The 25758-nt window shown below is 39.9% G+C and overlaps 1 protein-coding gene across 4 annotated transcripts in view; it reads left to right on the top strand.

Moving 5' to 3' along the window:
• Positions 1-25758, top strand: part of PIGU (phosphatidylinositol glycan anchor biosynthesis class U) — a 125230-nt gene that overhangs the window by 49256 nt on the left and 50216 nt on the right. For all 4 annotated transcript variants that reach the window (XM_082669482.1, XM_082669484.1, XM_082669483.1 and 1 more), the window contains exon 7: positions 8180-8277. In XM_082669482.1, coding sequence (XP_082525608.1) covers positions 8180-8277 — 98 coding nt within the window. The remainder of the gene's footprint in view (positions 1-8179; positions 8278-25758) is intronic.

Below are 25758 nucleotides of genomic sequence, written 5' to 3'. Positions count from 1 at the left end.
TAATAAGAATGTGCTGTATAAAATAAAATAAATGAAAGATCCCTCAGAATTGACAGGGTCTTCCTGAGCTTTCTGGTTTTTTTGTTTTTTTTTTAAATTTATCTATTTAATTTATTTATTTTTGGCTGCATTGGGTCTTCGTTGCTGCGTGCGGGCTTTCTCTAGTTACAATGAGCAGGGACTACTCTTAAGTGCGGTGCGCGGGCTTCAGTAGTTTTGGCACATGGGCTCAGTAGTTGTGACACGTGGGCCCTAGAGCGCAGGCTCTTTAGTTGTGGCTCATGGGCTTAGTTGCTCCGCGACATGTGGGATTTTTCTGGACCAGGGGGCTCAAACCCGTGTCCCCTGCATTGGCAGGTAGATTCTTAAGCACTGCGCCACCAGGGAAGCCCCTTCCTGAGTTTTCTGGAGAAAACTGGGAGAAGGTTAAAATGAGAGGTTCTCTTCCTGGAGCCCAGCCCTGGAAGAACATGGCAGAGTGATGAACCTGAGCTCTGATGAGCCCATCACTTCTATATGAGGTTCCTCTGCGATAAATGAGGCCTTACCCATGAAGAGGGTCTTAGAGGACCCAAAGGCCCAAGGACCCTAGGACGAAGCAGCCTGGGGTTTTGTCAGATCAACCCAAAACCTGCTGGTTCTAGTTACCTGTGCTGTAGCCTCAGGCAAATCACACAGCCTCTAGAGCTTCAGTTTGATTCCAGAGATAAGATCTGCCTCACGGATTAGTAGAGGAATAAATAAGAAACACAGAATGCTTAGCATGATTCCTTAGCAAAACCCGCTCAACAAATAGTTGCTCTGCTTATTGTGATTTTTATGGTACAGCCATAGATTGAGAATCAAGAAGGTAGCATAGTGCTGCAGTTACAGATTGGGGGCTCTGGAATGAGACTGTCTGGTTTCAAATTCTATCACCATTCACTGGTTTTGTGACCCTGAGCAAATAAAGTCTCTGTCCTTCAGTTTACTTATCTGTGAAATGGGGATGGTAATTTTATCCGGTCCGTGGAGTTACTGGAAGGACTAAATGACTTAATACATGTAAAATGCTTATAGTCGTGGCTGGAACAGAGTATGTGCTCAGAGAATTGTCATCATCATCATCACTGATGTGGATGGACTACTCTGAGAAAGACTGTGCTGTTGAAAGAACACTTGGCAAGGAGTATAGAACACTGGGCCAGGCCCTAGCCCCTCCTCCTGCCCAGTAGTCTTGCTTGCTCTCAGGCCCTAGTGCAACTTCCTCTTCTGAGTGTCCTGGGAGACCTCAGCCCTTTTGACCACATTCCTATCTGTCCTACTGCCAGTTCTGGTACAGGTCACTGTCTGTGACCCAGTCTCTGCTCATTCTACTTGAATTCCTTATCTTGAACCAGTTTCCATAGCTCCACCTCATCTACATTCCTCCTCTGTCCTGTAGCTCTGCCACCCACCCAGGCCCAAGTCACTTCAAGGTGCAGTCCCTGGAGGCAGAGTGTTACAGGTCTTGCCCAGGCTTGTGGCCGCCATGCTGACACCAAAAAAGAGTTGGAAGACATATTCAAAGCTAGATTGGATAGATAATGAAATTCCCTGATACTGTAGCCAGTGCACATATACATTTGACTGATTTACTTTAGTATTCTTATGATAAGGCCAAAGACTAGAGCTTGTACAGGAAATCTAGTGACTGGGTATCTGGGCCATTCTAGCAGATAAATGGTAGATTATATCTTTTTTTGGTAAAATTCACAGTCTTCTTGGTATAGTTCCTCCTGGTTAGATGAGCAGGATGCCCTAGCTCTTGCCCAAATGAGGCTGCCACTTCAGACATTATTTGAGATGTCATGTCTAGGCTTGTAGACATGTGTTTGATTGACTGTGCAAGCTAAGCCTTCCCCGATGTGACCCCTACCTACCTGCTTGCTGAGACTTTTTAGATTATAACTTTTTTGTTGAAGTATAACACAAACAGAAAAGTGCACAAATCATTAGTGTACAATTCAATGAATTTTCACAAAATGATGAGTAACCAACACTCACATTAAGAAACAGGGATGTTACCAACATCCACAAAAGCCCCTTTTTCACCCTCTTCCAGTCACTCCTTCCAACTCTGTTTTTGCCATGTTGAGCTAATTATAGTCTCTGCCCCTCCACCCCTAGCACACCATTCTTTCCGTCGCCTTCCTGCCTGTGCACATGCTCTTCCCTTGGACTGCCGGCCTCATCTACTCATTGTTCAAAACTCAGTTGTCAGCTTCCCCTGATGCGCTCCAAATACTTCCTTTGTACTTTCCTCCCATATTTTGTCATTGTTTACTGGGAGCTCCCTGAGGACAGAGACTGTCTGAGTCACCAGTCTCCCGCACCCAGCACGGCTTGGCATAGGGCAGACACTCCAGAAATGTTGGCGTGTTGCATGGTTCATCTAAAATATCTGAAGACACCTTTTACTTTTTTCTTCCCTGACCCTGCCCCAAGCACATAGCCTCCTCCTGCCTTCCTAACCCATTCTTCTTGCCTCTTCTAGTTTTTTTAAAAAAACGTGTCAGCCCTGTCTGAGTCTCTTGTGTGCCTCCATCCTCCCCCTCACTTTTGCTCAGACTGTACATGTGCCCCATCCACACCTGCCCCAGCATCCCACACACCAGGCTCCTGACTGTTGCAGCACCACTTTTCTGCCCCCAGACCAGAGGCCTCAGCCATCCGATAGTTTACTCCACATTCTCTGTGCTGGCTCCCTACCACAAGTCCTCAGCTGCTATGCTGCAGGCTCTGTTTTATTCAAGAGTCAGATTTATCTTGTGCTTTTCCCATGTTTCATTACTCTGTGTTTTTTGTTTCAATTATTTTAAAAAATATCTTTATTGGAGTATAATTGCTTTAAAATGTTGTGTTAGTTTCTGCTGTACAACAAAGTGAATCAGCTATATGTATACATATATCCCCATATCCCCTCCCTCTTGAGCCTCCCTCCTGCCCTCCCTATCCCACCTGTCTAGGTTGTCACAAAGTACTCTGTGTTTTATACTTCATAAGTTTTCCTTCCTCAAGAACATTGGTTTCAACCAGAGTTATGATGGTGATCGTTTCACAAGATGTACACATAGCAAATCATTATGTGTACACCTGAAACTTATATAATGTTATGTGTCAGTTATATCTCAATTTTTAAAAAAAGAACATTGGTTTCCTACTTGGATTTTTAAAAAGGATTTCACGTGTATCACTGAATGATATTCATTCATTCATTCATCATGTGTGCCAGGCACTGTGGTAGGTGCTAGAGATTCTAAGTTGAGAGGTTTATTGCCTTTGAGAAACTCACAGACAAATGGGGAGAGAGAGGAACATTAGCAAATTATTAGAAGACAGTGTCAGTATTGAATGAGAGCATTGAATGAATTAAGAAAATGGGCACTAGAATCAGCTCAGTAATACCATTACTTAATGTGATACGTTACTTAGCCCTTCTGTTTCTGTGCCTTGGTTTCTTCACCTATAGAGCTTTCACATACAGAAGATAGGCGCCTGGCACCTAGTAAGTGATCAATAAATGTTAACTATAATCTATTATTAGCTTCTCTGCTTAGGCCTCTTAGAGGAAATAACATTTCACTGGTCACTGAAGGATGGGTCTCTACTAGAAGGAGGGCAGGAAAGGACAGCTAAGAATAGCCTGATAACAGACACAGAGGAATGAAAACGCATGATGTTTTCAGAAATTGGGGAATGATCCAGTGTAGCTGGAGGACAGAGGATGTGTAGGAGATGGTGAGAGATGAAGCTGGAGAAATAAGACCAAGATAGTGAAGGGTCTTGTTTGCTGCTGGAGTTTGGACATAATCTGATAGATGAAATAGAACCCTCAGAAGTCTTTAAAGAGGGGCTTGAATCAATCTAAACTGTCTTTTTTTTTTTTAGTAAAGTTTTATTCACATACAGCTTGCACGTTTGTTTACATGTTGTCTGGCTGCTTTTGCACAAGGTCAGAGTAAGTAGTTTAAACGGTGTTTTAGAAGGATCCTTCCAGCACATCTGTGGAGGATGGACTGGATGGGAGGGAGGCAGGGAGACCATTGAGGAGGAGAAGGAAGGAAGGGGCTGCTGAAAACTCCTGGTGAGAAACGGTGAGAGTGAGAACTGCAGTGATGGATGTTTCAGAGGTGGGTCAACAGGGCATGGTGACTAGTGGAAGGCGGGTGAGAGTGGGAGGGGCGTTGAATAGCTGAGGTGTCTGGGGAGATGCTGATGCCACTTACTGGTAGACTAGCAGAAGGAACAGATTTTTCCTTCCTAATGATTTCATCCAAGGAAGGAAGCCTGCTTCTTCCTGATCTTGGGAGCAAGTATTCTAAAACTCACAAGTCAATTTTTTAGCTAGGAGCTGTTTCTTCTCTCTTGGACCTTGTAAATGGTTAGCTGCTCCAGACAAGTAATTACTGATCTCAGGCAATTAGGGCAGGAAGTGGCTGTGTTTATTTCACTCCCTGGTGTCTCCTGGGGGAGAGAGAGGTGAAAGTCCTGTGTTTGTTTCTACCACATTTGTAAGAATGGATGGAACTGGAACATCATCCTTCCTCTGTTAACAGACACATGGGCCTCTTCTCACTCCCACCACCACCAATCTCTGTAGAAAACAGTGTTGAATTTAAAAGTTCTTTCCAGCTTTTCCCCTCTCTTTGCTGGTTTCCCCCAAAATATCGTTCAACTTTGTGGCCCAGCCAAGGAATTCTGAGTCCACCCTAGCTGTTGGGCTCCAGAATAGCACCTTTCCCACCACTGCCATCTCCCTGTCTCAGAGTTGACCTAGTTCTGGTTCGAGGTGTGTGGGGACCTCTGCTGTTAGCACAGCTTGACTGGGCATGATCTGTCCCTGCTCAGTCATAGTTACAAGTACCCTGGATACAGAACATCATGTTGACACTAACCAACGTGATGAAATAGCCCATCCCATAGAGTTCTGTCCTTGGTCTTTTACTTCCAGCTTCCTCCTTTCTCTGCCTTCCTTCCACTTTCTTTCAACCAGGAATTGTTTCTAGCTGGTGAGTTTCCTTGGTTTGAGGGATGGAGGACTCAAAGTTCTTTTCTCTCCACTTACTTTTCTATGAAGTAGTCACATTTGTAACCCTCCCTCTTCCAGGGTGGCTCTTAGATGTTTCAAGTACAGATCTTCCTTGACTTATGATGGGGTTCTGTCCCAGTAAACCCCTTGTAGGTTGAAAATATCCTAAGTTAGAACTACATTGAATACACCTCACCTACTGAACATCAGAGCTTAGCTTAGCCTAGCCTACCTTAAGTGTGCCCAGAACACTTACATTAGCCTACAGTTGGGCAAAATCATCTAATACAAAGCCTATTTTATAATAAAGTGCTGAATATTTCGTGTAATTTATTGAATCTGTACTAAGAGTGAAAAACAGAATAGTTATATGGGTACAGAATGGTTGTAAGTGTATCAGTTGTTTAACCTCGTGATCGAGTGGCACACTGCAAGCTGCGGCTGCAGCTGCCCAGCATCACGAGAGAATATGTACTGCATACCGCTAGCTTGGGGAAAAAAATGAAAATTCAAAATTAGGAGTATGGTTTCTACGGAATGCATATTGCTTTTGCACCATCATCAAATCTAAAAATCGTTAAGTCAAACCACTGTATATACACCACTTTGGTGGGCAGAAAAGTCCTATGGAACATCTGCTTCTGTTTGTCTCGGGAGCTGGGTTGGGAGAGGGTAAAATTCCCTGGACTGTGTGGAGTGAATAATTCCTTCTTTTATGGAACACTATTGAGAAGATGTCTATTGTTTTCAGTAAAAGTTGACCCCACACTAATAAGAGTGACCATGAGCACTGTTACTTGATGAAATATTATCATTATAGATACCAGCCTTGGACCATCAATTGAACTCTACTGATTTCTGGGCCACTCTAAAATCTCTGTTGTAAACTGGGTTTCTCTAGCCTTGATTTTAGGGTACTCTGTTGTCTTAAACCATCTGAAAGGGAATAGCTACTTGTTTGTTTTTTAAAAAAATATTTTTTTCTTACATCCATCTAGTTTTTTTTTAATTGTAGTTGATTTACAATGTTGTATTAGTTTCTGCTGTAGAGCAAAGTGATTCAGTTATACATATGTATATATCCTTTTTCATATTCTTTTCCATTATGGTTTACTACATGATATTGAATATAGTTCCCTGTACTATACAGTAGGACCTTGTTGTTTATCCATTTTATGTATAGTAGTTTGTGTCTGATAATCCCAAACACCTAACTTATCCCTCTGCCACCCCCCTTTCCCCTTTGGTAACCGTAAGTTTGTTTTCTATGTCTGTGAGTTGTGTCATATTTTAGATTCCACACATAAGTGATATCATATGGTATTTGTCCTTCTCTTTCTGACTCACTTCACTTAGTATGATAATCTCTTAGTCTATCCATGTTGCTTCAAATGGCATTATTTCATTCTTTTTTATGGCTGAGTAGTATTCCATTGTGTATGTATGCCACATTTTCTTTATCCATTTATCTGTTGGTGGACATTTAGGTTGTTTCCATGTCTTGGCACTATTACATAGCAGCACTATTACATAGCAACACTATTGTAAATAGTGCTGCTATGAACATGGGGTGCATATATCTTTTTGAATTACAGTTTTCTCCAGATATATGCCCAAGAGTGGGATTACTGGATTATATAGCAACTCTATTTTTTAGTTTTTTAAGGAACCTACATACGGTTTTCTAGTGGCTGTACCAACTTACATTCCCACCAGTAGTGTAAGAGGCTTCCCTTTTCTCCACACCCTCTCCAATACTTGTTATTTGTAGACTCTTTAATGATGGCCCTTCTGACCAGTGTGAGGTGGTACCTTATTGTAGTTTTGATTTGCATTTCTCTAATAATTAGCAATGTTGAGCATCTTTTCATGTGTCTATTGGCCATCTGTATGTCTTCTTTGGAGAAATGTCTGTTTAGGTCTTTTGCCCATTTTTTGATTGGGTTGTTTGTTTTTTTGTTATTGAGTTGTGTGAGCTGTTCGTACAATATATTTTGGAAATTAATCCCTTGTCAGTCACATTGTTTGCAAATATTTTCTCCCAGTCCATGGGTTGTCTTTTTGTTTTGTTTACGGTTTCCTTTGCTGTGCAAAAGCTTCTAAGTTTGATTAGGTCCCATTTGTTTATTTTTGCTTTTATTTCTATTGCCTTGGGAGACAAGATATCAGTTTTTTTCTTATGACAAAAACAAAGCATGTTTATTATAGGAAGTTTAGCAAATACAGAGAAACAATAATGAAAAATCATCCATAATTCCAACCACCCAGAGAAAAACACTGAAATCTGTGGCCTAGCCTTTTAGTTTAGGTGTTTTTTTTTTGGCTGCACCATGAATCTGTGGGATCTGAGTTCGCCGACCAGGGATCGAACCTGGGCCCTCAGCAGTGAAAGAGCAGAGTCTTAACCACTGGACCGCCAGGGAATTCCCACCTTTTAGTTTTTCTAAAAATGTATTTATTCATTTTTTTAAAAAGGGGTTATAGTATGTATCTCTTTTATGATCTTCAATTAATAGATTATGATAAACATCTTTCCTTGTCATTGAAAATTATAACATCATGTTTAATAATTCTACAGTGGTCCATTTTATGTAGGGAATAGGGACATTATTAATTAAAATTAATATATTTTAATTTGAAAAAATAATAAACATATGGCCTGAAGAGAGTACATAAGGAAGGGATGTTATAAAAATAGTGATGGGATGTTGCAACAAACAAAAGCATACGTTTCACAGCTCTGAATGACATAAGCAATAATTGTAGGCTTAATCAATTGGTAAGTTAAATAGGACATGGATGTTAACAGACTTGATTCCTTTATTCATCTTCGGGCTGAAGTTTTGTAAAATCTTTCTGGATCTGAAAATTTTACAAGAAATATACCTGTGGTATCTCAGGTTGCTAAAGGTAAGTGGTTTTGACTTCCTTGGTTTCCTTTCATCAGAAATCAAGCCAAGATCCTTCCACTCCTGTGAGTTTGCTATTAGCATCTTATGCACCAGGAGATACTTGACAGGTATCTGAGGTATTTGAGCAGTTATGGAAAGTTTCTTGTTTTGGGGAGTTGCTGAATCTAATCCTAATTGATGTGGCTGGATTATTCCATATATTTATTTCTTTTTACAGGTAGTGCCTTCCTCAGTGCTATCTTTCTTGCCTTAGCAACATACCAGTCTCTTTACCCACTCACCTTGTTTGTCCCAGGACTCCTCTATCTCCTCCAGGTAAGCACTTGCTGGTCAGAAGCCAACACTCAGGTGACATTTAATATGTGGCCTGTTCCCTGCTTAGGGGAGAGAAGGGCAAGGCACAATAAAGGCAACAGGACTGGGTCCCCAGTTCACATTTGCTTGCTTCTACTTGAAAACACAAAGAAACTTGACTAACTTTAAACAAAGTGGACCTAATGATCATTACGTTCTAATTATACATATCATTGCAAATGTGTCAGTGCGTTTCATTTTCATGTTTGTAATCGGGATCTACCAACCATCTTGCATTCTCCTTTTTTTACCTAATGTTCACAGATCTTTCTCTGAGCCCATTTAACTATTTTGTGTAACCACACTCACCTCGTAAGGTTCTTGCATGGATGAAATGTAGTGGGTGCACCTCTTGCAATGTTTGGACCATAGTGGGTGATCAGTAGTTTAATTGAAGAATACAAACTGCTGACATTTACTGAGAACATACTACATGTCAGTCACTATGCTGAACACTCTATAGGCATCTTCTCATTTCAACCTCAGAAGAACTTTATGGGGTAGGTCATATTATTAGCCATATAATCATCTAGTATTAGCCATATTAGACACATGAATTGCAACTGGAATGTAGGGCGGTTTAGTCACTTGCCTGAGGTCACACAGCCAGCAAGTGACTGCCAAGAGGTGAGCTTGGGTAGTCTGACGCAAGAGCCTGCTCTCTAACCTTAATGTCTTTTCTACTCAAATAAGAATACACACATCTCCTCAAGAGCAAGTAACTGCTTGCAGGTCCTGCATGGTCCAAATCCATTCTTAGAAGAGAAACATTTCTTGAAAGCGTATGGAGGGCAATGCCAGCATTCAAACCAAGAAATGTCTGCTTTCAGAACCCTTGTTCTTAATTATAAACACTGTTGCTGAAACTGAGTGTATACCTCCATTTATTGAAATAGACCATGTACTTGTCATCTTAAGTGACTTCATGTATCTTTGTGTTGATGTTGATGTACACAATGATACATGTTTAGCTTGATCTTTCTCCTATTTGGGGAATTTGAGATGTGCCCTAGTTGTCACTAATACAAATAGTATAGACATTTGTTTTTAAGTTATTTCCTTAAGGTGTGTTCCTCCAGCTGAATCATTGGATCCAAAGGTGTGAGAAGTTTTATAGTTCTTATGAGGCAAGACCAGAGTGTTCACCAGAAAGCGGGAGCCAATTTGCAGTGCCGCCCACCATCAGTGTCTGAAGTGAAGTGAACCACTTCCTCCCAGGTCGCCAGCATTGGCTTTTCAAATTCAATTTATGATCGCTAATTTAATAGATGTACCATCATACTGTGAAGTTATTTTACTTTGATTTTCTTTTTAGATTCTTGTCGAATGCAAACATTTTCCCACATAACAATATGCTGTTGGTATTTTCTTTCTGGCTTCATATTTACAGTTAATTCTTTAGAAAGTTTGAGCACCAAGAAGAATGCATGCAACCAAATTTTTGTGCAACTATTTATTAAATACATACTATAAAAATATGTTTACTCATACACGTGAACTGACCAAAAAATTTTAAACTGTTTGTTAAGCCAAATACTACCTTAAGTAAAATAGCTTTTGTTTAAAACTCAAGGAAATTTCCTCCTGACAACAATGGACAGCACAACTGAGTCATGAAATCAAGCAGCTCAACCAGTCACTTTATTCAGTCCCTCCCTCTACCAATATGTACTGAGCATCCCAAGTCCAGTATGCTAGACACTATGGTAGACACTGCAGATAAAAAGCAATTGAAGGTTATGGAGCTGGGAGTGCTGCAGGAAGACTGCTCTGGCAGCAGCCTTTGTCATGGAGTGTAGTGAGGGGGAGCTGAGGTTGGGAAAGGTTAGGCCACTGTACTAGATCGAGTCAGAGGGCTTGGTCGGGGGCCCAGACCAGTGTCAGGGAAAATGGAGAGATGAGGGACTAGATGCAGAATTCTAGGGAGTAGAATTGGCTTTGCTGGCAGCCGTATATATGTGGTGAACAAGACTGGAAAGAGTGAGATGAACTTCAGGACCCATTTATGTAAAAATTTCAATCCCAGCCCATACTATATTTACATATTTTTATATAAGTATATGAAGTGGCCTTGAAAGGCAGTAGGGCCTTGTGAGTCATGGTAGTGTATTTGGAAAGTCAATCCAGTCACATCCAGGAAATAAACCCACTTGTTTAAATATGAGGGAGGGAACAGAAGAGGAAATTACCTTTAGGTGTGAGCTTCTCACAGAGACCCATAGGCTCCGAGGAGAGAAACGAGAACTAATGGGTGGGAACTATAAGGAGCCCAGTATGAGGCGGTCCTGGGATAGCATAGGGTGCCTCAAGTGAGGTGAGTTCCCTGTGGGTCAGAGTGTTTAGGCCACATACCGAATTGCCACATATTGGGGAGTTGTAGCAAAGCTCTGAGCATCAGCATGGGTAGCTAGACCTGATAGTCTTAAAAATCCTTTCATTCCCCAAATTGAATTGGATTTGATAACCACAAGGAAGTGATACGTCTGCTCTTGCTGTTGTATTTTTCTCAGAGTTTTCCGAGCCCTCTGTAGGCATATACATCCCTCTAGGAAAGGTTATGTAATGTACGTAAGAGCACAGGCTTGACTGGGACATCTTAAGATGGAAAGCAAAGTAGTCTTAAAGACTAATGGTACTATATCAAAAGAACAATGGAACCAGCCCAAAGGGGCTTCTACTGGCTAAATTTAGTATATTCTGAGCATCAAAAGAATAATTACTGCAAGTAATTGTAAAACACCGAGTAAATAAGAGTCTGTGTGTCCATAGTGATGCTCAGAAAAGGGGCAAGGAGAGAAAAAATGCATATGCCATCATTAGATATGGCTATTTTTATTAATTTCTTGCTCTGAAAATCAATACTTAAATGGAAAGAACTAAGCAGTTACCCTTTCTTTTTATTTTTTATTTATTTATTTTTAAAATTTTATTTATTTATTTGGTTGTGCCGGGTCTTAGTTGCTGCAGGCGGGCTCCTTAGTTGTGGCACACGGGCTCGTTAGTTGTGGCATGCGAACTCTTAGTGATGGCATGCATGTGGGATCTAGTTCCCTGGCCAGGGATCGAACCTGGGCCCCCTGCATTGGGAGCGCTGAGTCTTAACCACTGAGCCACCAGGGAAGTCCCATACCCTTTCTTTTTCAAAGGAGGTATAATTCTTCCCTAGCTAATGAAGGAAAGATCTTTACAGAAAATTTCCAGCTTATAACTGTAGAAGGAAGGATAGAATAGTAAATCATCAGTGAAATTATTAAATCTAGCAAAGATCATCATTGGACGCTAAAGTCATTAGATGAAAGATTTTTGGAGAACAGAATATTTGCATTTGCATGGTGCCAAAATAGTACCCCCCTCCCACCTCTAAATTATTTGCTAATAGCAACGGGAAAAGTAAATCTTTACAAAGGAGTGCTCTGGTGGTCACCACCGTAACCAGGTAATCTAGCTCAGCATCACTTACGGTGGAACGGCCTGACATGATATGCTTCATGATGTGCTGCAGTGCAAAGTACACAACATCAGCTCCAAAGTATTTTTACCCAGAATGTTAACCTTCATTAAGCCTTTAGATCTGACTTCTGGTTTTTAGGAAGTACAAGAGCAGAAGAACAAGTTAAATGATACTATTAGGAAATAAATAACCAAAATATAGGACAATCTATAAGACAGCTGGTCTGCTTCTCTTCAAAAAATCAATGTCATACAAAAGAAAAAGTGAGGGGACTGTTCTAGATTAAAGAGACAGTAACTGACTGGAATGGGTGAGTCTTGACTGGATTCTGGGTTGGAAAAAACAGTTATAAAGGATGTTCGGGGGTACTCAGAATTTTTTTTTTTTTTTTTTGCGGTACGCGGGCCTCTCACCGCCGCAGCCCCTCCCGCTGCGGAGCTCAGGCTCCGGACACGCAGGCTCAGCGGCCACGGCCCACGGGCCCAGCCACTCCACAGCACGTGGGATCCTCCCGGACCGGGGCATGAACCCGCGCCCCCCGCATCAGCAGGCGGACTCCCAACCACTGCGCCACCAGGGAAGCCCGGGTACTCAGAATATTTTGAAGATAGATTAGATATTAGATGATGATAGGAAATTGTTAACTTCTTGGATGTGATAATAGTATTATGGTATATAGGAGTATGTCCTTATTTTTAGGAGCTGTATGCAGAAGTCTTTGGGGGAGAAGTGTCATGATGTATAGAAAATTCATACACACAGAAAAGTTCATATATGGCGGCAATGTGTTATGGTTTCATCTAGATGACAGACATATGGTTGATTATTGTATTATTTTTTCAACTTTTCTGTGTGTTTGAAAATTTTACAATGAAAAGGAGAGACATTAGAATACAGGCCCTGAAGCTGTCTTGGCTTGGATTCTGCTTAGCTCTGTGACCCTGGGAAGTGATTACTTAACTTCTCTGTGCCTCAGTTTCCTCATCTGTAAAATGGAGATAATGCAGTAGTAGCTACTGCAAAGGGTTAATACATGTCAAGTATTTAGAACAGTATGATACAAATTCAGTAGATATTAGTTATGGTTATTAGTATTCAAATGTTCATAGAAAGGACATGGTTACCAGCGGGGAGATACGTGGGGTGATAGGGGGAAGAGAAAATAATTCATTTTCTAGAGTCAAAGGAACTGTAAACATTAGTTTGTACTTACCCCTTTGACGCTACAAATCTGCCTCCACTCTGCTGGTACTATTTCTAGAGGGTACAAAAGGCAGGTGGTAGACAAGCTAACGTCTGATCAATGCCAAAGGCAAAGCTGTTTTTCTCTTCCCTACATGAGACACAGAAAGGCTTCATGATGAAAGGCGGGATGCTGCATCTGGCTCCCTGGTGAGTCACTTCTGAGAATGGTAGTTTGAGCCCATCTGGTCCCTTCCCCCAACTTTACTCTTCCTCTGACCTTGGCTTACAGCCTAGTTTCCAAATTAGAGAGAAGCTTAAAATGTTATGATCTGATAGCATGCAGAATACAATAGCCCTAAAGTGCACAGGACCAAGAGGCTACAGTGAAGGATACGCCAAGTGCACAGGACCTCAAGGCTGAAGCTGTGAAGCTGGCAGAGGGAGGTTCATGCAGTCAGGGAAGTTTCTAGTCCTCTCCTTCCTTTTGCTTGGGATTCCTTAGATGGCTTGAGGTCCTTATTTTCTTTGAAAGAACGGAAACCTGGGTGAAATAACTTTGTGAGTCTTCTTATGGTTTTTGCTTTAATCTAATCTGACCTCTCGTCTTTGAATTGAAAAGTTAATTCTGTGATTTCTATATTTCTGGAGCTTGGAGCAGGTCACATGATACTAGCTTGCACTAAAGAAGCCAAACACAACCAGGTCTTTCTTGCCAACTGGGCCCTTCCCCAGGCTTTCTTTGGGGCCTTATTTAGAATTTTCACATCTTACTCCTTCTTTCCCAGCAACGTTTTGTTAGCTCTTCTGCTTCCAGGAGGGGGCCAAAGCAGAGGTGGCAATGCTCTTACCTTCCTTTCTTTTTATTTATTTATTTTATTATTTATTTCTGGCTGCATCGGGTCTCAGTTGTGGCGCACAGGCTCTTGTTGCAGCACGCGGGCTTCTCTCTAGTTGTGGCTTTTGGGCTCCAGAGCACGTGGGCTCTGTAGTTGCGACGTGGGGACTCTCTAGTTGTGGCACACGGGGTAAGTTGCCCCACCAGGGATCGAACCTGAGTCCCCTGCATTGGAAGATGGATTCTTAACCACTGCACCACCAGGGAAGTCCCCCTTTCTTTTTAGAACAGGTAAAAATGAGGGTAAGGGGTTGATCATGCATTTGCAATAAACTTTTTACCAGTTTTATTGCCTCTAGTATGCCTAATCATGTAAAATATATCTCCTGGGTCTCGTTCTGATATTCTAAGAGTTTAGATATAAAAACTTTTGTTAGATTTCAACTCTCTTCGAGAGTTTTTTCTGATAACTGACTTTTTCATTTTTGCACCATGTCCTAGAAAGAAAATTGTTTCTATTTAGAAAATGCTTCTCTCAACTTTAGAGAGTTGGTGGGGGAGGGAGATAATTATACATTTCTCCTCTTCTTTATTATAGTTTGCCTTTTTCTGAAGCAATCTGAGAATTTTCTTACTTCTCTAAATATTTTTATGTGTTAACAACAATGTGACTTCTGGGATACAACTACATACTGGTTTAATTTTTCAGGTTGAGTGTGCACATAGCCCGTGGACCACATCTGTCCCACAGATGTGTTTATGTAACCTAAGTGTTTATTAGTTGTCAATATTTTTTAAATTCATGTTAAAAATTTATATTTCTGGCTTCTTTTGAGAAATTGGAAGGTCTGTCTCCTTTAGTTTACCTCTTCAGTTTACTGCAATCCCTATGCTTCATCTCAATCACACTTCACTCATTTGTTACCTGCCTGGCTCCTTTAGGTATTTGAGAGAGTGTGTGTGTGTGTGTGTGTGTGTGTGTGTGACTGTGTCTGTGTTTATATCCACTAAAAGATCTAGAAACAATGACCAACCCAGTATCAGTGATTACCCTTGGAGCTCAGATTGTAATCTTACTATTTTTACCCATTAAAAGAAACTAGGGTTTCTTAGAGAAATGGCTGATTCTATCTTTAGGTCAGGAAATGTACAGGATGATCCTGTAACGTTGTGATACCAGATAACAAGGAAACTATCAAAGACTCCTGTGGAATCTAAAAAACGGTACAAATGAATGTATGTGCAAAACAGAAACAGGCTCCCAGATATAGAAAACAAACTTGTGGTTACCAAAGGGAAGAGGGAAGTGGGGAGGGACAAATTAGGGGTATGGGATTAACATGTTTTATGTGGTTTTATGTATTTTATTTTTACAGTAAAAAGTTTTAAAAAATTGATCTGAATGTTTAAGGCACCATTCTTCCTACCCTTCTACTTACATTTCATTTTAAGTCAACATTTGCTATTGAGCAAAACAGGTAGGTAAAATGAATGCTCAATCTGTTCACGGGGAAATTTGCAATGTGGACCTCTAGATTAAGTTTGGCTCTAGGGTTTGTAAATAACAAGCCATCAAAGGATTGCCTGAGTTTCTCTTAAGAATTTCAGGGGCTTCCCTGGTGGCACAGTGGTTAAGGATCTGCCTGCCAATACAGGGGACAAGGGTTCAAGCCCTGGTCCGGGAAGATCCCACATGCCGCGGAGCAGCTAAGCCCGTGCACCACAACTACTGAGCCTGCACTCTAGAGCCCATGAGCCACAGCTACTGAAGCCCGTGTGCTACAACTACTGAAGCCCACGCACCTAGAGCCCGTGCTCTGCAACAAGAAGCCACTGCAAATAGAAGCCTGTGCGCTGCAATGAAGAATAGCCCCCGCTCACTGCAACTAGAGAAAGCCCGCATGCAGCAACGAAGACCCAACGCAGCCAAAAATAATAAATAAATAAAATAAAATAAAAGAATTTCAGGTGTGCCTCACTTTATGTAACAGGAGTAGTCCTAAAAGATTACTTAATCTTTAATTGAGGCAAATTTTTATAAGTAGGCTCAGTAAATATACTACATTATATTTTCAGGGCTCTGTTACCCAAAGCCAAACCTGACTCCAAGACCAGGTCTTAAAAATTATACCTAAAATTTAATACACATTTTATAATCACAAATTTGCCGGCGGTGGGGAATCACTTCCTACTCAAACAACAACAGTAACACTTCAGGTCCAATAAAGCACTGAGAACATGGCAGCAAACCAAACCTGGGAGGCTGCTAATGGGATCTGCGAAGTTTGAAAAGCCTCTCATATCTTGGGTATGTGCTTAGGAATCTACTAGAAGAACCACTTTGAACAATCTACCTGATTCATTTCTTTATGGATGTCTCACTTCCCACCTTATTTCTTTTTAAATGTCCTTAGTAGGAAGGAAAGGGGAAACAAAAACTTTTTGCTTTCAAGGGTTTTGGGGGTTTTTTGTTTGTTTGTTTCTCCCCTGGGCTATGGTTTTCTCCCTCCCTCCCTCCCTCCCTTCTATACTAGATGGCAGTATTTTTGAGGAAGAAGAGAAGATCAAGATTATCAAAGGCAGGTAGAAGTCTAGAAGGGAACTCAGAAGCTGTGTCTTCCTCTTTAAATGTATCTAGGGATGCCTCCTCTTTGTTGAATTATTTTCCATCCCCAGAAATGTACTATTTTCTTAAAACTTTGTTTTTTCAGAGCAGCATTGTCAATAGAACTTTTTGTGATGATGGATATGTTCTGTACCTGTATATTGTCAGTACGGTAGCCATGAGCCTCATGTGGTGATTGAATACTTGCAGTGTGCTAGTGAGACTGAGGAACTGAATTTTTAATGTTAATTAATTTCCATTAATTTAGATTTTTTTTTTTTTTCTTTTATTTATGTTTAGCTGAGTTGGGGCTTCGTTGCTGCGTGCGGGCTTTCTCTAGTTGCGGCGAGCGGGGGCTACTCTTTGTTGCGGTGTGCAGGCTTCCCGTTGCAGTGTGCAGGCTTCTCGTTGTGGTGGCTTCTCTTTGCTGTGGAACACGGGCTCTGGGTGCGCTTCATGCGGGCTTCAGTAGTTGTGGCTCGCGGTCTCTAGAGCACAGGCTCAGTAGTTGTGGTGCACGGGCTTAGTTGCTCCGCGGCATGTGGGATCTTCCCGGACCAGGGCTCGAACCCGTGTCCCCTGCATTGGCAGGGTGATTCTTAACCACTGGACCACCAGGGAAGTCCCCATTAACGTAGATTTAAATAACCACATGTGGCTAGGGGACGGCACAGTTTTTGTTGTTGTTGTTTTTAATTTTATTTTACTTTAAAATGTTTTTTTATTGTGGTAAAAGTCACATAAGACATACTATTTTAACCGTATTTAACTGTACAGTTCAGTGGCACTAAGTACATTCACATTGTTGTGCAACTCTCACCATCATCCATCTCCCGAATTTTTCACCTTTCTAAACTGAAACTCTGTCCCAATTTAACACTAACTCCCCATTCCTCCTCCCCACTACCCCACCCCCTGACATCTACCAATGTATTTTCTGACACTATGAATTTGACTCTTCTAGGTACCTCGTATAAATGGAATCAAACAGTATTTATCGGGGCTTCCCTGGTGGCGCAGTGGTTGAGAGTCCGCCTGCCGATGCGGGGGACACGGGTTCGTGCCCCGGTACGGGAGGATCCCACATGCCGCGGAGCGGCTAGGCCCGTGAGCCATGGCCGCTGAGCCTGCGCGTCCGGAGCTTGTGCTCCGCAACGGGAGAGGCCACAACAGTGAGAGGCCTGCGTACCGCAAAAAAAAAAAAACCCACCTGTATTTATCTGCACCTAATGTATATTGGAATGCATTTTTAAGGTTAACCTAATATATGGACAACACAGTTTTAAAGAGTAGAGAGTAGAGCTACACATGTGCAAGCTTAGAGAGCGGCCATAGGGTTGATCCGGTTCCATTCCCCTCATTATCTGTTAACAGTAATGTTTTCTCCATTCTTTTGACTGACTTCCCATTCTCCTTAAAGTTTTTTTTTTTAATATTTATTTATTTATTTGGCTACACAAGGTCTTAGTTGCAGCATGCGGGATCTTAGTTGCTGCGTGCGGGATCTTAGTTGTGGCATGTGGGATCTAGTTCCCTGAGCAGGGATCAAACCTGCTTTGGGAGCGTGGAGTCTTAACTGCTGGACCACCAGGGAAGTCCCCTCATTAAAGTCTTTACCATGGAGTTATGATGTCTATAATTTATCTTAAAATACTTCTGCATAGACCATCTGATATAATACACGGGCCAGTTAGTTTCAGCCTCAACTCAAGGGGCAATGAGTTACTTTAATGAAGCATCCATGCTGCATGGTGCTCATCCAGCTTTGTATCAGAAAGGCCACACTCCACAGGTGGTTGCCATAGGTGCTTCTGCTCTGCATAGCTTGAGCTGCACCTTTGCTAATTATAGCATAGTTAATGTCAGAAGCAGATTGGATTTTTATTGGTGAGATTAGTTGAATGTTAGAAGTAGGCACTCATTGGTGAAAATGAAGTATTCTGTCCTCATCCCTGCTATTTTGTTCTTTTCTTTCTACTTCTTTCTTTGTCATCCCAAGTAACTGTTCTGTTTAGTTTCTGATTTATCCTTCCTGTATTTCTTTTGCACAAATGAGCCAATACATGTATATTTTCTTCAATCTCCTTCTTTCTTATATGAAGAATAGCATACTATAGGTACTCTTTTATGCTTTGCTTTTTTACACTTAACATTCTTTTCTGGAAATCACTACTTATAGATACATAGAGGTCTTCCTCATTCTTTTTTAAGTGGCTTAGTACTCCATTTTGTGGACATACCATAGTTTATTCAACTTCTCTCCTATGTATAAGAATTTAGATTGTTTCCAGTATTTTGCAATTATAAGTAGTGCTTCAGTGAGTCACCTTGTATATATGTATTTTCGTGTTGTTAGAGGTATATCTTCAAGGCAGATTTCTAGAAGTATTAGAATTACTGGATCCAAAGGTTAAGTGTATATGTAGTTTGTTGGGTCTTTTCAAATTTCCCTCCAGAAGGATTGTACACATTTTCTGTTCCCACCAATGAAATATGAGAGTGCCTGTTTCCCCACAACCTCACCGAGTGTGTTATCACATTTAAAATTTTTGGCCAGTCTGGTGAGAAATGGTATCTCAGCGTTTTTTTAATTTGCATTTTTCTAAATATGAGTGAGTTTGAACATTTTTTCATATTTGTGAATTGTCCATTACCCACCCTCCTCATTTTTCTATTGGATTTGTTAGGTCTTATTTCCCTCAATTTTTAAGAATATGGGGAGTATTAACCCTTTGTCTACAGATATTTTCTTCCAGTTTTTCATTTGTCCTTTTTATAGTGTTCTTCTTTTAACAGCTTTTATTTTTTAATCAAGATACAATTTATATACCATATTATTTACCAATTTAAAATGTACAATTCAATGATTTTTACTCTATTTACAGAGTTATGCAGCCATCACCACAATCAAAACTAGCGTATTTTTATCACCCAAAAAGAAACCCCATACCCATCCATTATGCTAATTTGTCTTGCCCCCGTGTCCCACACCCCTCCAGCCCTAGGCAGCCACTCTTCTGCTTTCTGTGTTTGTAGATTTTCTTATCCCGGACATTTCATAAGAATGGTATCATACAATATGCGGTCTTTTATGACTGGCTTCCTTCATTTAGCATGATGTTTTTAGGGTTCAGCCCTGTTGTAGCATGTTTTAGTACTTTATTCCAAATAATATTGCCAAATAATATTCCATTATATGAATATGCTATATTTTATTTATTCATTCACCAGTTGATAGGTGTTTGGATTGTTTCTACGTTTTTGCTATTTATGAATAATGCTGCTGTGAACAGTTGCATACATGTTTTTGTGCATGCAAATATGTGGGCACATATTCTCATTTTATTTACGGTATTTTTAATATGTAAAACGTTTCATTTTTATTGCTTCTGGATTTTGAACTTTTCCCTACATCAAGGTTAAAGATGAATTTACCATGTTTTTTCCTAGTACGTCATGGTTTCATTAAAAAAATATTACTAATTTTTTACTAAACTCCTTAATTCATTTGGAGTTTAATTCTTGTGAATGGTGTGAGATATAAATCTAATTTTTTTCTTTTTTCAAATGGTTACCTAGTTGTCCTGACACCATTTATTAAAAAGTCCATCTGTACCCCACTGATATGCCACCTTTGGCATATACTAAGTTTCTGTAAGTATTTTGGTCTAATGCTGGCTATTTTATTCTACTAGTCTGTCTATTTATGTGCCAGTATTGTACTATTTTAATTATACAGCTTTCATAGTATATTTTAATGTGTGATAGGGCTAGTCTCCCCTTCATGATTTTTCCTTATCACTGTTTTCCTAGCTATTCTTGCATGTTTGTTTTTCCATGCAAACTTTAATATCATCTTGTTTAATTCCATAAAACAGCTTCTTGGCATTTTTATTGGGATTGCATTGTTGTATTGAATTTATAAATTAATTTAGGGAGAACTGATGATGTTGAATCATCCTAAACAACAACAGGGGATATCTGTACATTTGTTCAAGTCTGTGTTAGTGTCTTTCAGGAGTGTTTTGAAATTTTTCTTGAATAGGTTTTACACATTTCCTGTTAAATTTAATTCTAAGTTTTATTTTCCTTGATGTTTTCTCTGCCATCGTGTCCTATAATTGTCTATTATTTGTGCATATGAAGGCTGTTTGTATCTTTTTTTTCTTTCCAGGTTTATTGAGATATAATTGATATATAGCACCATATGTTTAAGGTATACAGTACAATGATTTGACCTACATACATCATGAAACGATTACCACAATAAGTTTAGTAAACATCATCATCTCATATAGATAGAAAATAAAAGAGAAAGAAAAGAAAATATTTTCCCTTGTGATGAGAACTCTTAGGATTTGCTCTAACAACTTTCTTATATAACATCCAGCAGTGTTAATTATATTTATCATGTTGTACTTTACTTCCCTAGTACTCATTTATCTTATAACTGGAAGTTTGTACCTTTTGACCACCTTCATCCAATTCCCCTGCATCTGGTAACCAAAAATCTGATCTCTTTTTCTATGAGTTTGTTTGTTTGTTTGTTTTTGAAGTATAATTGATCTACAGCACTATGTTAGTTCCTCCAGCCCTAGGCAGCCACTCTGCTGCTTTCTGTGTTTGTAGATTTTCTTATCCCGGACATTTCATAAGAATGGTATCGTACAATATGCGGTCTTTTATGACTGGCTTCCTTCATTTAGCATGAGCATTCATTTAACTAGAGCATTCTTCTACATACCATAATAGTATTAGCACACCTCAGAAGATTAGCTTTCAGAGATTAATGTTATCTAGTGTATACACTCTAAATTCAAATTCCCCAATTTATACATAACTTTTATAGCATTTTGGGGAAGAGATGGGGTTCAAGATCCAGTCAAGGATCATTGTCATCTCCTTTATCTCCACCTTTTGTTTTTTAATAACACCAGCGTTTTAAGTGAACCATTTGTTTATATTTTCCATAGACTTTATCCATTTTGCCTCAGTTTTTAAAGACATTGGCATACTTTTTTCTTTTTAATTAATTAATTTATTTTGGGCTGTGCTCGAGCTTTCTCTAGTTGTGGTGAGTGGGGGCTACTCTTCATTGCGGCGCGCGGGGTTCTCATTGCGGTGGCTTCTCTTGTTGCAGAGCATGGGGTCTAGCCATGCAGGCTTCAGTAGTTGTAGCGCACAGGCTGTAGAGCACAGGCTCAGTAGTTGTGGCTCACGGGCTTAGTTGCTCCGCGGCATGTGGGATCTTCCCGGACCAGGCCACGAACCCGTGTCCCCCGCGTTGGCAGGCGGACTCCCAACCACTGCGCCACCAGGGAAGCCCCAAAAGTACATAATTAAAAAATACTTTATTGCTAAAAATGCTAACCATCATCATCTGAGCCTTCAGTGAATCATAATCTTTTGCTGGTAGACGGTCTTGCCTCAATGTTTTGTTTTCTTTTTGATTTATTTTTTAAAATTTAATTTATTTTTTATACAGCAGGTTCTTATTAGTTATCCATTTTATACATATTAGTGTATATATGTCAATCCCAATCTCCCAATTCATCACACCACCACCACCAGCCCCCCTGGCGCTATCCCCCCTTGGTGTCCATACATTTGTTCTCTACATCTGTGTCTCAATTTCTGCCCTGCAAACTGGTTCATCTGTACCATTTTTCTAGGTTCCACATATATGCATTAATATACGATATTTGTTTTTCTCTTTCTGACTTACTTCACTCTGTATGACAGTCTCTAGATCTATCCATGTCTCTACAAATGACCCAATTTCATTCCTTTTTATGGCTGAGTAACATTCCATTGTATATATGTACCACATCTTCTTTATCCATTCGTCTGTTGCTTTAGGTTGCTTCCCTGACCTGGCTATGGTAAATAGTGCTGCAATGAACATTGGGGTGCATGTGTCTTTTTAAATTATGGTTTTCTCTGGGTATACATGCCAGTAGTGGGATTGCTGGGTCATATGATACTTCTACTTTTAGTTTTTTAAGGAACCACCATACCGTTCTCCATAGTGGCTGTATCAATTTACATTCCCACCAAGTGCAAGAGGGTTCCCTTTTCTCCACACCCTCTCCAGCATTTGTTGTTTGTAGATTTTCTGATGATGCCCATTTTAACTGTTGTGAGGTGATACCTCATTGTAGTTTTGATTTGCATTTCTCTAATAATTAGTGATGTTGCCAGCTTTTTATGTGCTTCTTGGCCATCTGTATGTCTTCTTTGGAGAAATGTCTATTTAGGTCTTCGGCCCACTTTTGCATTGGGTTGTTTGTTTTTTTGTTATTGAGCTGCATGAGCTGTTTATATATTTTGGAGATTAATCCTTTGTTAGTTGCTTCATTTGCAAATATTTTCTCCCATTCTGAGGGCTGCCTTTTCATCTTGTTTGTAGTTTCCTTGGCTTTGCAGAAGCTTTCAAGTTTCATTAGGTCCCATTTGTTTATTTTTGTTTTTATTTCCATTACTCTAGGAGGTGGATCAAAAAAGATCTTGCTGTGATTTGTGTCAAAGAGTGTTCTTCCTATGTTTTCCTCTAAGAGTTTTATAGTGTCCAGTCTTACATTTAGGTCTCAAATCCATTTTGAGTTTATTTTTGTGTATGGTGTTAGGGAGTGTTCTAATTTCATTCTTTTACATATAGCTGTCCAGTTTTCCCAGCACCACTTATTGAAAAGACTGTCTTTTCTCCATTGTATATCCTTGCCCCTTTGTCATAGATTAGTTGACCATAAGTGTGTGGGTTTATCTCTGGGCTTTCTATCTTGTTCCATTGATCTATGTTTCTGTTTCTGTGCCAGTACCATATTGTCTTGATTACTGTAGCTTTGTAGTATAGTCTGAAGTCAGGGAGTCTGATTCCTCCAGCTCCGCTTTTTCCCTCAAGACAGCTTTGGCTATTCGGGTCTTCTGTGTCTCCATACAAATTTTAAGATTTTTTGTTCTAGTTCTGTAAGAAATGCCATTGGTAGTTTGATAGGGATTGCATTGAATCTGTAGATTGCTTTGGGTAATAGAGTCATTTTCACAATATTGATTGTTCCAATCCAAGAACATGGTATATCTCTCCATCTGTTTGTTTCATCTTTAATTTCTTTCGTCAGTGTCTTATAATTTTCTGCATACACGTCTTTTGTCTCCCTAGGTAGGTTTATTCCTAGGTATTTTATTCTTTTTGTTGCAATGGTAAATGGGAGTGTTTCCTTAATTTCTCTTTCACATTTTTCATTGTTAGTGTATAGAAATGCAAGAGATTTCTGTGCATTAATTTTGCATACTGCAACTTTACCAAATTCATTGATGAGCTCTAGTAGTTTTCTGGTGGCATCCTTAGGATTCTCTATGTATAGTATCATGTCATCTGCAAACAGTGATAGTTTTACTCCTTCGTTTCCAATTTGTATTTCTTTTTCTTCTCTGATTGCCGTGGCTGGGACTTCCAAAACTATGTTGAACAATAGTGGTGAGACTGGACATCCTTGTCTTGTTCCTGACCTTAGAGGAAATGCTTTCAGTGTTTCACCATTGAGAATGATGCTTGCTGTGGGTTTGTCATATATAACTTTTATTATGTTGAGGTAGGTTCCCTCTATGCCCACTTTCTGGAGAGTGTTTATCATAAATGGATGTTGAATTTTGTCAAAAGCTTTTTCTGCATCTATTTAGATGATCATATGGTTTTTATTCTTCAATTTGTTAATATGGTATATCACATTGATTGATTTGCATATATTGAAGAATCCTTGCATCCCTGGGATAAATCCCACTTGATCATGGTGTATGATCCTTTTGATGTGCTGTTGGATTCTGTTTGCTAGTATTTTGTTGAGGATTTTTGCATCTATATTCATCAGTGATATTGGTCTATAATTTTTTTTTATAGTATCTTTGTCTGGTTTTGGTATCAGGGTGATGGTGGCCTCATAATATGAGTTTGGGAGTGTTCCTTCCTCTGCAATTTTTGGGAAGAGTTTGAGAAGGATGAGTGTTAGCTCTTCTCTAAATGTTTGGTAGAATTCACCTGTGAAGCCATCTAGTCCTGGACTTTTATTTGTTGGAAGATTTTTAATCACAGTTTCAATTTTATTACTTGTGATTGGTCTGTTGATATTTTCTGTTTCTTCCTGTTTCAGTCTTGGAAGGTTATAAGAATTTGTCCATTTCTTCCAGGTTGTCCATTTTATTGGCATAGAATTGCTTGTAGTAGTCTTTTAGGATGCTTTGTATTTCTGCAGTGTCTGTTGTAACTTCTCGTTTTTCATTTCTAATTTTATTGATTTGAGTCCTCTCCCTCTTTTTCTTGATGAGTCTGGCGAATGGTTTATCAATTTCTTTTATCTTCTCAAAGAACCAGCTTTTAGTTTTATTGATCTTTGCTATTGTTTTCTTTGTTGCTATATCATTTATTTCTGCTCTGATCTTTATGATTTTTTCCTTCTGCTAACTTTGGGTTTTGTTTGTTCTTCTCTCTCTAGTTCGTTTAGGTGTAAGGTTAGGTTGTTTATGTGAGATTTTTCTTGTTCTTGATGTAGGCTTGTAATTGCTATAAACTTCCCTCTTAGAACTGCTTTTGCTGTGCCCCACAGGTTTTGGATGTTGTGTTTTCATTGTCATTTGTCTCTAGGTTTTTTTTGTGTTTTTTTTTGCGGTACACGGGCCTCTCACTGCTGTGGCCTCTCCCGTTGCAGAGCACAGGCTCCAGACACGCAGGCTCAGCGGCCATGGCTCACGGGCCCAGCCGCTCTGTGGCATGTGGGATCTTCCCGGACCAGGGCGCAAACCCGTGTCCCCTGCATCAGCAGGTGTACTCTGAACCACTGCGCCACCAGGGAAGCCCTCTAGGTATTTTTTGATTTCTACAATGATCTGGTTATTTAGTAACATATTGTTTAGCCTCCATGGGTTGGTGTTTTTTACTTTTTTTCCCCCCTGTAATTGATTTCTAATTTCATAACGTTGTGGTTAGAAAAGATGCTTGATATGATTTCAATTTTCTTAAATTTACTGAGGCTTGATTTGTGACCCAAGATGTGATCTATCCTGGAGAATGTTCTGTGTGCACTTGAGAAGAAAGTGTAATCTGCTGTTTTTGGATGGAATGTCCTATAAATATCAATTAAGTCTATCTGGCCTATTGTGTTATTTAAAGCTTCTGTTTCCTTATTTATTTTCATTTTCGATGATCTCTCCATTGGTGTAAGTGAGGTGTTAAAGTCCCCCACTGTTATTGTGCTACTGTTGATTTCCTCTTTTACAGCTGTTAGCAGTTGCCTTATATGTTGAGGTGCTCCTATGTTGGGTGCATATATTATCGTCTTCTTGGATTGATCCCTTGATCATTATGTAGTGTCC

This window comes from Grampus griseus, assembly GCF_964374135.1.
Source record: "Grampus griseus genome assembly, chromosome: 14".
In the NCBI taxonomy this organism is placed as follows: domain Eukaryota; kingdom Metazoa; phylum Chordata; class Mammalia; order Artiodactyla; family Delphinidae; genus Grampus; species Grampus griseus.
This window is presented reverse-complemented; position numbering and strand designations above follow the sequence as displayed.